The 13602-nt window shown below is 42.2% G+C and overlaps 2 protein-coding genes across 2 annotated transcripts; one reads left to right on the top strand and one right to left on the bottom strand.

Annotated features, from left to right (window-relative positions):
• Positions 1-6658, bottom strand: LOC144531574 (uncharacterized). The gene is made up of 3 exons (XM_078271805.1): positions 6552-6658; positions 4609-4762; positions 1-4113 (listed from the first exon to the last, which is right to left on the bottom strand). Exon 3 carries the CDS (start codon positions 4104-4106, stop codon positions 2667-2669), a length of 1440 nt encoding a protein of 479 aa, XP_078127931.1. The 5' UTR covers positions 4107-4113; positions 4609-4762; positions 6552-6658; the 3' UTR covers positions 1-2666.
• Positions 5330-13403, top strand: LOC144531576 (protein phosphatase PTC7 homolog). The gene is made up of 6 exons (XM_078271809.1): positions 5330-5895; positions 7097-7276; positions 8047-8245; positions 10260-10383; positions 10495-10624; positions 10752-13403. Exons 1-6 carry the CDS (start codon positions 5694-5696, stop codon positions 10808-10810), a joined length of 894 nt encoding a protein of 297 aa, XP_078127935.1. The 5' UTR covers positions 5330-5693; the 3' UTR covers positions 10811-13403.
• Positions 13404-13602: the final 199 nt, after the last annotated feature.

Genomic DNA, 13602 nt, shown 5'->3' on the forward strand with positions numbered 1-13602 from the left:
AACCCTTATTGTGTTATATTTTATTTAGCACATAAATATCCATGGCAAAACAGCAAGTCAAACCAGACGATTAACATACATGACTGTACTCCCAATCTGAGCTCAAAGACAGTACAGAATATCTAAACCTAAAGGGAAATAAGTGCACTTTATAGATATTCTACAGCCTAGAAAACATTTTGCCAGAATCAACAAAAATGAACAGGAAAAACCTTGCAGTATGAAAACAAACTGGGAGATTACAAGAATAAAAGTGAAATGTGAAGCGTGTGTGTGTGTGTGTGTGTGTACACCAGAACTCTGTTTAAAATAGCAGGATGAAATGAAAAGTGACAGTTTTTATTTAAACTGCACATTTACTTGGTTTAAACTCCCTTGAAAAGCCTGCAAACTTAATTTATGTAGCAATTTTCAAAACACAGTTACAAAGTGCTTTACAGAACCCATAGGGAAAGAGATAAGATAAAAGACAAACACAAAGAAATAATGTACAGATAAACTTCACTATACACAATCTCGCAAACCCAGTGTGAGGCAAAGGAGAGCAAAATTTAGATTCCTGGAGACACACACCATGAGACTAGAGTTCGTGAAACACAAACAGAGGTATTTACAGACCCGCCAATACTTACAGCAGTATTCACATACAATGTGACAGACTCTGTGACTTCCACTGTTTCCAGGCAGTTTTAAGCCATTGCCAGTGCTTTCAGTTTCAGTGTTAATCTTTTCGGACTGATGACAGATACGACATAAAGATACTATGTGTGTTAAGGTTAAGGTACAGATATAAAGCTTAGAATTAGTTCTGGGATGCCAGAATTTAGGATAAAAGTCTTGAATTGTCGTGGAACTTTATCTGTTCAAAACCTCAATCAAATCCCAGCTTTCACCAAACTACATGTAGCACTGCATCAGGCGCTGTTGTCAACAAATGCACCTATTGTTCTCAACAGCTGCAGGCAAGGTAGCAACATCACAACAGCACTAAAGACGACATTTGCTGCACATCAAAGAACACATGCTATTGCATGCAATCCAGGATTTTACAGGCAATAAACAAAGTGTTAGTATCAGGTACCTGAGAAGGAGTAGAGCTTTACTTTACTTTGAGGACACCTCCAGTCGTATTTTGATTTCTGTCATACTAGTGTTTAGCTTTTTATTGTGGGATAGTAAACCATTTGTCCAAAGGGAAATTACCAATTTGGTGGTCATAAGGGAAGTTTGACTTAATATGCAAACGCCAACAGGGGCAAGGGTTTGTATCAAAATGTGCACATGGCTCATTTTTTGACAATTTAATGGTCTCTTCTTGGCCAATATACAACAATTTAGAGCCAATCATCACCACAGATCCACAGATTATCATGTTGAGCAAACTCCCAGCAAATCACATTGTGGAACTGAAGGCATTTATTTCTCCTATATTTATAACCATTGACTGTAAATAGTAATGGACAAAGCATCCGGTTCGGCGAAGTGCTGCAAATGCAGAAGTGCCTTAAACCTGCATTCTATCTGAATTCCAGCAGGGGGCGACACATGCAGTTGCAAAAGGAGGTCGGTTTCTGTAGAAGTCTATGAGAAAGTGACCCACGTCTCACTTGATTTATTACCTCAGTAAACATTTTCGTAATGAGTTTATGGTCTCAATCAATAGTTTTAAGTCTTCTGCAACACAGAATGATGTTCATGTTTTGAATTATGGTCTCGTTGATTTTAAAATCGGCGATAAAGCATGGGGTGTTTTAGGGCGTGGCTATGATGTGATTGCCAGTGAAAGTGTGTAACGTAACGTGGCTCCTCCCTCTCGTCTAAAATCGTCACATCCGAAACCAGGATGGCTGCGCCCGTAACGGCAAACTCGACGACTCATAGCAGATCTCCACAAACCAATGGGTGATGTCACACATGCTCTGTCCATTAATATTAACAGTCTATGTTTATAACATATTTTCTTTTCCTTTTGGTGCCTTTGTGAGTGGTCCTTTAAAAAACAGCTTATGGCTATTAAACTATAATTTGGAAGTGAACACCATCTGCACTTTGCACTGACAATCTGAAAATCTCCCCTTTAAAAGCCCTGTTCTTAAAATTAGCTAAACTCTGGCTTAAACATTCTTTTATATTTGATGAAAACAAAATGTTCCTTTGATAAAAGAATATTTAACCAACGCACGGAAGAATCAGTCTGTTGAATTCTCCAGATGAAAAGGATGAATGAATGATGTAATGAAGTTAGTGATGTTTTTGTAAATATATAAAATCCTTAATGTCACATTCCTATTTTACAAAGTAGCATATAGTAGACATACTGTCACAATAAATTGTCACAAAAAACTAAACTAAAGTACCCTGAATCTTCTATGCATTCAGTGTTCAATAATGTGGAGTATAAAAGTGCTAAATATATTCTTGAAAGAAAAACAGTGCAGCATGTACAACACACAACTGACTGCTGCCTCTTAAAATTGACTTACTTTATACACATCTGCATTTTGTTACCTTTTAGTAGTTTTTTGCCGCAATAATAGAGGATTGACTAAATATGACCCAGAAAGCTTGCTATGAGATTATAATACATAAGCGGTATATGGACGTGCAGTTATAATGGAGGAAGCAGAAATCCATTTGGAGTATGGTAAAAGGAAATCAAAGTATTCTCACTGGAGAAGGAGCATGCTGGACAGTAGCATGAGGAGGGAGGTGAACAGTTGAATCACCCCGTAGCTCGGAGGGCTGCTGCCTCTTGGCTGCAGTTGTTGTTCGGCTTTTCGTTCCTGCAGAAAACTCTCAGAGTAGACCATGTACTGCTCAACACAGCGCCGGGACTTCAATTGCTCAATTAAGGCTGGGTATCCAATCTCCTCTATGCCGACGGTGTCATCATTATCACCTCCACCCTGACTTTTAGGCACGGTAGAGCTGCTCCCCTGGTCTTTAAGAAGGTCAGTCCTATTCATACAGCGTTGCATGAACTTGTCATAAGTCTCTGCTCGTGGCGGAGGATTGTAGACGTAATCACGGCCGTAGTCTTTTTCATCTGTAGATTGGGTGCCATAACGGCGGTACATATAGTTGTTGTAGTATTGCTCTTCTTCAGGGTTGCGGAAATTAAAGTGTGGTCGAGGGAAGCGCCCTAGTCCATATCCAACGGCCATTCCAGCCACAGCACCAACGCCTGCTGCCAACATGGCTTTTTTGGCAAAACCTGAAGACTGGGGCTGGTAACCCATACCCTGTACAGAACGAGAGAATGGAGACCCTCCCATCCCTGGGCCGCCACCATATCCTCCTCCACCATATCCACCTCCACCATAGCGGGGACTAAGGATCTTATTATTTGGGTTCCAGTTGGGGTAACTACCAACCCCCCCACCGGGGTAACCACCAGCCCCCCCACCGGGGTAACCACCAACCCCCCCACCAGGGTAACCCCCTGGATAGGCTCCAGGCTGACCCCAACCCTGTCCTGTATTTCCTCCTCTGACTGGGTAACCTCCTGCAGCTGGGTAGCCTCCTGCAGCTGGGTAGCCACCTGCAGCTGGGTACTGGTTAGGATATCCTCCTGGGTTGCCAGCTCTGCCTGGATATTGGTTGGGATAGCCACCTGCCGCTGGGTAGCCTCCTGCAGCCGGGTAGCCTCCTGCAGCAGGGTACTGGTTAGGTGGGTTGCCAGCTCTGCCTGGATATTGGTTGGGATAGCCACCTGCTGCTGGGTAGCCTCCTGCAGCTGGATATCCACCTGCGGGGTTCTGGTTTGGATAACCTCCAGGATTGGCTCTACCAGGATACTGGTTGGGGTTACTACCAGCTCCTGGATAACTTGGTGGATTTTGTCTGGGAACTCCTCCTGGATTAGTGTTGCCTGCTCCTGGGTAACTTCCACCAGGAGGATAAGGATTGGGGTTTCGATTGGGACTCTGTGGCTGTCGGGGGTATCCTGGCTGAGAGGATGGTTTTGATTGTGTCCCACCCTTGTTGCTAGAAGATGACGTTTTCTTGCTGCTGCTGCTGCTACCTTTTTTAGCCCATGTTGATTCAGTGTTCAACAGAAACCCAATAAGAAGGGACACAAGAGCCACCTCACACAACCTCCTCATTATGGCCCTACAGAGAAAAGTGTTCAAGGGAATGATCATGAAAAACAATCAAGCATTAGGCTACACAACCTAACATTGCTTTCCCTGATCGTAAGAATGACTTGAAAAAATGGCCTAGTGCTACCTTTTCATTTAACAATGAGCAAGAAACAGTCTTATTCAATCCAAAAAGAGAATCGTAGTTCACAAAGTTTCGAAGATAGAGTAGGCCTATTCTCACCATTATTCTCTCATTTGGTTAATCTGAAAAGAAATAGGCCTAAATAAATTAAATGATATAACGGTACCATAACCAATATGAGTAAACGATGACCTGTGTTTTTTTTTGTTTTTTTTAAACAATGAGTAGCTAGGCCTACAAATAATTGCACCATTATCATCCTGCGCATTCACTTGAATAGAACCACTAAGGATCCATCATATTATAGGCTAATGTGTGCCGCTCTGATCTTTCGTTGAGCCTACAACATCATCATGGAGTAACGTTATAATTATTTATTACCGTGAACTGATGTTGTATCTGTGTTCTTAGATGATAATTCGACGATACTGAGTTGTTGTCGTCTTCTCTCCCTCTGTCGGCTCCGTTATGGCTCGGGGTGGATTCTTTCTAGCTGGGGTACGCTCGTTTTGATGCGCAGCTAGTACCCTGTAGCCTAGAATAGAGGTGGAAACAGTTTGCTGTGACGTCCATGCGGTGAGACCACCATGAAGCCAAAAAACCAACAATAAAAACAAATATGTTATATTTTCAGATGTGTTTTACTTTAAGAAGTCAATGCATTTATTATAGCACTTATTTGGACACCAACTAGAACTAGCTATCTTAATCTAGCTCCGTTTTTGACATATACTGCGTAGGTTTCTGACCTCAGCTCACCGTGAGCTGTATTTTATAACAATTAATTATTTGATCAATTTAAATTGAGTTTGCAGTGGGTTTTCTGGAGCGCTTGTTAAATTATAAAATAACCGGCTAAAAATGGGTGCCAACGATGGTTCGGTCCAACATCCGTCCGTTACGTCCGGTTACGTCCAGTTAGAACCGTTGGAGCAAGTGCAAGTGGGTCCGCACCATTTACCACGCCGGCGTACACCAGTGGTGGGCAGAGTAGCCGAGCGTATCTGAGCACTCGCTAACTCTCGAGAGGAACTGCGGGCTGCGTTGTCATTGGATGATGTCTGTGAGCCGTGACGTCATAGTGTAAACACCCGTATGTGCTCGCAGCTTTCTGTCTGGACCATGCATGTATTAAGAGTACAGTCCGGACCGGTGCACAGCACACAGTGGAAACATGTCGGGAAGGAGAGAGCACAGCGGAGGAACTTCGTTTGTTAAATGTACATTTCAGACATAAACTGACCGTTAATCAGTCCGTGCGCACGGTTAGCAGCTGCTGTACTGGGGCCACGTTACTATTTCACGGGAGCGGGCCAGTCGGGAGCGAATGGACGGATAAAGACAGAAAGCCGGGGATTGATTAGAAGAAAGTAGCCTAGCAGGCAGGCAGGTGGCAGAGGGGTCGGGTAGAGAGAAGGGAGACAGCGTGTGCGTGCTCACAAGAAGGGGTAGCTGCTTGCTAGGGGATGTTATCCGTACTGTCTTATGGCAGACTGGTAGCCAGGGCTGTCCTGGGCGGACTCTCTCAGACGGACGGTCGGGACTACAGCCTGATCACCGCCAGTTATGGCTTCGGTAAAGACTTTCGCAAAGGGATCCTTAAGAAAGGGATGTGCTACGGAGATGATGCCTGCTTCATTGCGCGGAACAGGAACGCCGATGTTTTGGGTAAGCTCTCTGGCATGAAAGCACTGTAATTTTGGCTTGCAGATGCACGCTAGATACCCTCTGTGTTCAGGTGACCTTCAGTTCAGGCTAGCCTGCACGTGCACCGATCCCTCGGATGAAAACACAACAGCCACCACCCCCTCCAAAAACAGAACCATACCTTATTTCCCCTTGTCGCAGTTATCTTGGTCGTGTTGAGCTTATTTGAACCCGGTCAAATGTTTACAGAAGGTAAATGCAGTTGCAATCGTGACATTTATACATGAACTGCGATTGTGTGCCGTTAGCGGGTATTTATTTTAGGTGTAACCCCGAGTGACCTTTCACCTAGATGAGCTCCAACTGAGGAATACACAGCGGTAACGCAAGATATTAAACACATCAAATTAGGATGCATAGATAAGCTCAATTAAAGGTGGACAGGGCTGAAAAACCTCTTATTACAACGTCTCAGACTTAACACCACAATGTCTTGCAAAGGTCAGAATGGTTGAGCATGGAGGCAGCCATGTTGCTAATAGCGTCAGTAGCCTGCTAGCTTAGCCAATAGCTTAGCTGAGTGTTGCTTTAAATTGTCCGCACCGCCCTGTTGACATGAGGGTAAACCACATACTGTTACAATCTATGGGGTAAACACAGCGAAATACTAGACTAACCACGTGGCTTGGTCGACACATACACGCTGTGTTTTATAGTTTTAAGGGAATGTGCAGTCCTACTTGGATGCTGGTCCTTCCAGTAGTGCAACGGGACATTTGGGATTCCCAGTGTATTTTGCGTGTAATTTTAGTTTCTTATTTTTTGTTGACTTCCACCTGCAATACAAAGAGAAAACGAAACTAAAGGTAGAGCGTGGAAGCGTATTATAATCAGTACTGATGTTTTCACATACCATATTGTACAGAATGTAGATTACTTTAATTAAAAAATTGCTTGTTTTGTCTGAGCTAGATAGTTATCACACAAGGCAAAAGTAGCAGGTCTTACATTTCTTTGCAAAGCTGGAACCAGACAATGTTTCATTCCTTTATCTTTCCTTAACAATGTATCAAATAATTATCAAAATAGTTTTTTTTTTACTGTATTTTATTGTCGATTGACTAATTGATTAATCAACTAATCTTAAGCATTTATACACGGATGGGTGAGCACCCAAAGAACAACAATTAAATTCAAATTGTTTTCCCCTTTGGTCCATCAGGTGTTGCAGATGGCGTTGGTGGTTGGCGTGACTATGGTGTCGACCCGTCTCAGTTCTCCGCCACATTAATGAGAACCTGTGAGCGACTGGTGAAGGAGGGACGCTTTACTCCCAGTAGTCCAGTGGGTATCCTGACCTCTGGCTACTATGAGCTTCTACAGAATAAAGTTCCCCTGCTAGGTGAGTACACACAGACGCCAAAACTCTCACAGAGGATACATTATAGTACAGACAGTGGTGGAGTGAGACCCTGCGGAAAATCGCTGTTTTTCTGTCTGAACACAGCCTTAGAAGTTGAGACTCAGTGACCTTGTGGGGCTAAATGGTTTTCCATTTTACTCAGGGTGAACATTTAGTCTTATAGAGTTCCAAAAAGGTCAAGAATCCATCTGTAACTGACACTGCAGGAGGGTTGAACAGTTTTTAAAACCGTGCACATGTGACCAAGGTCACATTTCTTCTGAGACTCTGTATCCCTGAGTTACAGCCAGTACACTGAATGTTAACCTCCGCCCCCCTTATCACGATGTCTGTCAAATGACTTACTTTTATTTTGGGAATCGGTCTGCTCAAGGTTACTTGCACTGTTGGCACCTAAAGCTGCACTCACAGGGATTCTGGGACAGGCACGGTCCATGACCCTTGTATGTTTTCTCCCTTTTTCACTTGCAAATTGCATAATAATCTCAACCACCCACTGTGGAACCATGAAATTGAATCTAATCTAATGAAATTGATGAGGAAGGCGCACACAAAGGTGGTGATGTATTGGTTGAACAGCATTCTACCCCTCTAGAAAAACAAATTCAGCCGGTGCTTATTTTCTGCCTGTCTATCCAAACTTGAAAAGATATTTTTGCACTTTCTGCTCTTTCTTTTTCACTGTTCTCTTGTCAAATTATGCTCTATATCCATAACCTTATTGTTGCCTTGCTCACCTCTGTTTGTAGGGAGCAGCACAGCCTGTATTGTGGTTCTGGATCGGCGGAGTCACCGGCTACACACGTGTAACCTAGGGGACTCAGGTTTCCTGGTGGTTCGGGGAGGAGAGGTGGTTCATCGGTCAGACGAGCAACAGCACTATTTTAATACGCCCTTCCAGTTGTCAATCGCTCCTCCTGGAGCTGAAGGGGTGGTGCTCAGTGACAGGTCAGTAGCTCAGTGTTAGATGCATCCTTGCAAGTCGTGTGAATGCAATTTAAAGAGAACTAAAAAAAGATTTATTTTAGAGGCGATACTGGGAGCTTTACAACATGCTTAGTCTTGCATTGCCAGACCTTCCTCCACAGCGCTGCGGAGGAGGGTCTGGCTAGTCCACACAGCATTCCGGGAAAACGTATTCTGGTTTATTGGCATTTCTTTAAACCAATCACAATCATCTTGGGTAGCGCTAAGCGCCGGACGGAGAAACGATGCCTCTGCAAAATAGCCTCGGGAAGGAACTTTTGGTGAATCATTTGCTCGTTCAAAAGTTGTTTTAGTCGTGCAACAGAAGACTCAGATTGGACAGATAGTCTAGCTAGCTGTCTGGATTTACCCTGCAGAGATCTGAGGAGCAGTTAGCCATAGTCCTCATAAATCCACCAGGGTTTAGAATGCCAACACAAAGAAAGTGGAAAGTGAGGGACATCCGGCCGGAAATTGGGGACGCCGGCAGAATTTCCTGAACAATCCAGGAAATAAAACGTCGTCCATATAGACTACAAAATGCTAAATAGGACATCTCTAATACAAGTGGATATGACAATTAAATTGTTGGGTTGTTGCTGAGCTACTTTCTGGTTCAGCAATTGCTTCCAAACAATTGTTTAGATAAATGAAGGTAGAGGTGCAAAGATGAATCGATTAGTTGTCAACTATTAAATTAATCGGCAACTATTTTGATAATCGATTAATCGGTGCGAGTCATTTTTTATTTAAAAAAAAACTTTTAAATTTCTCTGATTCCACCTTCTTAAATGTGAACATTTTCTAGTTTCTTCATTCCTCTATGCCAGTAAACTGAATATCTTTGAGTTGTGGACAATACACGACATTTGAGGATGTCATTTTGCAAAACACTTTTTCACCATTTTCTGGATCAAACAACCAATCGATTAATCGAGAAAATAATCGACAGATTAATCGACTTTGAAAATAATCAGATCCGTTAGTTGCAGCCCTGAATTGAATCAAATTGGATTTGTTAAATCTGCCACGTCTTCTCATGTTGGCAGCAAACCTAGTTGCAGTAGGAACTTCCAGACAGTGTTTGCAGATTAAACAAGACCTGCTTCGGTGTCACACTCCTGGCCAAACTAGGCTACGCTGCATACTACTTGATCATCTTTTCTTATATCGCCTTCATGGATATCCTCTCATATCCTGTTCATAATTTGTTGTTTTGCTTTACATTTAAGTGACTTTAAAGGTAAACACAGCGTCATCTATATTATCATCACAACTTATTAAAATACTACACTTATGGGCACATAATTGAAGCGGACGAACACAGAGAGGATGTCACATAATTCTTTATAGATGTTACCGTTAAACATTTAGTGTTTGTTTTTTAGTTCCTTCAACTGCAGCAACTAAATAAGCACTAACTAGTATCAAGAATGTTATTCCAAACTGCTCCCCCATGACGTAAGACACACGATGCACAAGCATGCATACAGGCTTGCCAGGTTACCCAGATAGGTGTCACAACTTGATTCTGACAATGGCAGCCTCAATAACCAGGGATAAACCTTTCTGTAATCCATTTAGAGCAGTCTCGAGGTCCTGTTTTTGAATTCCCCCCCCACTGGTTTAATTCTGTTCTTATGTGAAATATAGTTTAAGATTAAGCTGTTCATCAAGTAAATGTTCCTTTTTTTTTTTTTTTAAGGTACATTTATAGCTCTGTGGTGTGCCCCCTTAAAATAAAACGCTTCAAGACGAAGCAAATAAACTTAAGTCTTGGTATGGCGCCAGCAAGCAACAGGACCTCAGCAAGGACACACAAGGCAGGCTGCTTCCGAGTCAGCCGTCGGATTAAACGCCCAGGCGCGTCCACTGCCAAGATTTAGCAGAGTGACTTCTGACCTGCTAAATTCCACATTGGAAACTGTTGACAGCAGCTGAGGTGCTGCATGCTCCTGTTACACTTGACTGATCTTTCCGTGTCTGTTTCCTTTAGTCCTGAAGCAGCTGACAGCTCCTCCTTCGACGTGCAGCTCGGTGACATCATCTTGACGGCAACCGACGGCCTGTTTGACAACATGCCAGACTACATGATTCTTCAGGAGCTCAAAAAACTCAAGGTGTTGCTTTATTGAAGCTGCACACATACTGTAGCCAGTTGTATGTAAACATAGGTGCAGATTGTTTTTACGTCTTTCAAATGTAATGCTGTTTACTTTCGATCATTTCAGACCACCAACTATGACAGCATCCTGCAGACTGCACAGAGTATTGCAAGGCAAGCTCACGACCTTGCCTACGACCCCAATTATATGTCCCCTTTTGCACAGTTTGCGTGTGACAATGGCCTGAATGTAAGGGGTAAGTATACTAGGCTTCAGATGCTGTGTTGTCCCTTTTTTAAAAACACCATGCTTTAAACAGCACATGTAATTTGAACTGATAAGTGTTGGTCCAGTTCCTCACACTTTTGTGTCTTGTTCTGCAGGAGGGAAGCCAGATGATATCACGGTGCTGCTGTCCATTGTGGCCGAATATGCAGACTAAAAGTGTGTGTGTGTGTGTGTGTGTGTGTGTGTGTGTGTGTGTGTGTGTGTGTGTGTGTGTGTGTGTGTGTGTGTGTGTGTGTGTGTGTCTGTGTGTGTGTGTGTGTGTGTGTGTGTGTGTGTGTGTGTGTCCGTCCCGTCCCATCTGCCTGAGTCTTCCACCTGCAGCCTTCCCAAAAATGCACTGCATCCTGTGGGCTAACACTGGAGGCCCACCAACACGACGCACTCCTCGCTGCGAAACCGACTTCCACCCGTGTACATTTTTTGTTGTCTTCCTCCGTTTTTGTTTTGGTGCTTGAACGATTTAGGGGAAGCAGGCAGCTAGGACATTGTCATGTTGAGCATGATGCAGAAGGATTTGAGTACGACAGGCTGAGGGATCCCTTTCAGTGTCCCATGTCTCATTGTGTGGCATCAACACTTTTTTTTTTTTTTTCTTTTTATAGGTGATTTGACTGAGAGACGGTTCAGAGCCTTCAGTCAAACAGTTTGGATTGACTGAGGGCTTTAAAACCTGGTAGCCCTTGTGTATAAAATGTGATATCATAAGAGGAGTATGCCAAGGTTTTGGATTCTTGGGAGAGTAGTGATAGACTTGACTATTGAACCCAGCTAGCTGCCGCTGTTCCAGTTTTTAGTCTGTTCCTCGTAAATGTGTTTGAACAAAGCATATAGATGGACTGAGGAAGCTGATGTTGGGAATGGATGGGTGTTATTAGAGAATGGGATTTAAGAATTGGGTTTGGGACTGTAAACGATCGAAGAGCTGACTAGTTATTGCTCAGATCAAAGAAACCTGTAAAGGGAAACCATAACACTTGTTAGAGCTTACATGTGAAGTTGAATCCGTTTTTGTCACTTGGCTGGAGGATCTGTTGGTGCACACATCCCAATAACTTGTAAATACTTTTGTGTTTTTAGGGCTTCGTTTTGGCCTTTCTGTTGTCTCTTCATTGGTTGTTGGAGCAAAGAACAATTTTGTTACTATTGTGGATGGTGTACACATGCAGTCATAAATATATTTTCTTGTATAGATGTTAATCTTGAAGTGAGCTTTATCAATCCCACACTTCCACTCGCTGAAATGAACAAGATCTTTGCTGAGATTGATCGCTGCAACAGTTGTGTGGTAGAAAGGATGTTAAAAACGTGCAAGTGTGGTATGCTTGTGAGAAGTGGTTATTGGAATGCGTGGTGTTTTTAATGTTAATTATTTGTTATCTCACAAAGCTAAAGCTAGCATCTGGGAATGCTTACAATTGCAATGATAGGTCAGGCATAAGTTTAAAGGAAAATATGTATTTTTTTAACGTTATTTAGTTTTAAAAGTAAGAATGTGGAGTGGCTGCTGACATGAAATATTTGTGATGGATGACTTAACAATCTTAAGTGTGTGTGAGATTTGTTTTGATTTCTCAGTTCCTTATTTCCCTTTATATTTGTTTGCTGCTTCTCTTTTTATAAGTCAGATGTCTGTATATGACTTGACATGATTTATATGAACATGGTCTCCATGATTGTAACGAGTGTGTGTAAACGTGTGTGCTGCATCAAATTACATTAGTCAAAGACTACTGTCTACTCATTGATAGTCTGTCCTTTTGTCTAACAGCTCACCCAAGTGGTTTGGAGAATATATTTACAGTTTAAAGCAGGTGCACCAAAGACTGTCTTTGTGTATGTCATACACAACACTTTGTTGTTACAAACATCATACAGCAATACTGTAAATTGCTTGAGCTCTGAATCTTGTGTGATGGCCAGATGTTTTGGTGGAAATGTTCAGAGGGACATTAAAATGTCTTTTCTATGCCTAAAGTTGTTCTATCAAAGCAAAAGCTGTATTATATTCTTGGTTTAAGTTATATGTGACTGGTTGCAACACAGTATAAGACAGATTTATGAAACCAAAGAAGGAAAGCCATATAAAAACACATGATTAGGGCACTGCTCTGTAAGCCCTGCTGTTAGGATAACGTGTCGTTTCTTCCTCCTACACATAATGGACACCATTATTTGAATATTACTTGTCCTACTGTCTGCTGTTTTTCAGCATGGTTTCTGTCTCGGCTATTAGCACCATTTTACAAAGTCAATATCACCCAGTTGTCATCTGTTCTTGTCTCGGTGGTTTATAGATGGTGTATAAAGGTTCTGAACTTTTGTTGTCTTCAACGATAGCCCTATATGTGACAGACAGTCAGATGTTACCCATATGCAGAAGGAGGGGTGGTGAGATAGGTAATGATGCTGTGAACTTGCAGTATGAGGGTGAGCACAGTTTCAGCCTTAACAAATAGCTAGACCTATAATCAAGAGGCCTTTCCTGTCATTGCAAGCTTGTCTCATCTCGGTCATGTTGCCCAGTGTTTGATGTAAATGAGTCTGCCCCCGTCTTTCTCTCCTGTGAAATTGTTCTCAAAGGTGCTTCTGCAGTCTATATGGTATGATTGTCCTCTTTTCAGCAAGCAATGTTTGTGTGTATGAAAGATACAAATATGTCTACAGTGTAACAATGCAGGTATAATTTATGTAAATATGTTTTAAAATATGTACAATATTTAAATAAAGAATCCAGTATTTATACTAAATTCGCTTGAGTATTTTCATTCAGCCGTTTCATCTTCAGAAACAGACTTACTGTTTGCGTGAGACATCCCATCTTGCAAAGTGATTGACAGCTTTAATAAAGCAGGTTGTGTTACAGTATACTCAAGTGTGGTTGAGAAAATATTAACTATTTTTATCAGCTGCATCCTCTATATCGGATAATAAAATGTCTGTACTGAC

This window comes from Sander vitreus, chromosome 16 (genome assembly GCF_031162955.1).
Source record: "Sander vitreus isolate 19-12246 chromosome 16, sanVit1, whole genome shotgun sequence".
Taxonomy (NCBI): domain Eukaryota; kingdom Metazoa; phylum Chordata; class Actinopteri; order Perciformes; family Percidae; genus Sander; species Sander vitreus.

Coding starts and splice junctions, on each gene's coding strand:
- LOC144531574 (XM_078271805.1), bottom strand. CDS start 4,106: ATGAGGAGGTTGTGTGAGGTGGCTCTTGTGTCCCTTCTTATTGGGTTT.
- LOC144531576 (XM_078271809.1), top strand. CDS start 5,694: ATGTTATCCGTACTGTCTTATGGCAGACTGGTAGCCAGGGCTGTCCTG. Junction 8,246..10,259: donor GGGGTGGTGCTCAGTGACAG/GTCAGTAGCTCA, acceptor TGTTTCCTTTAG/TCCTGAAGCAGCTGACAGCT. Junction 10,625..10,751: donor CAATGGCCTGAATGTAAGGG/GTAAGTATACTA, acceptor CTTGTTCTGCAG/GAGGGAAGCCAGATGATATC.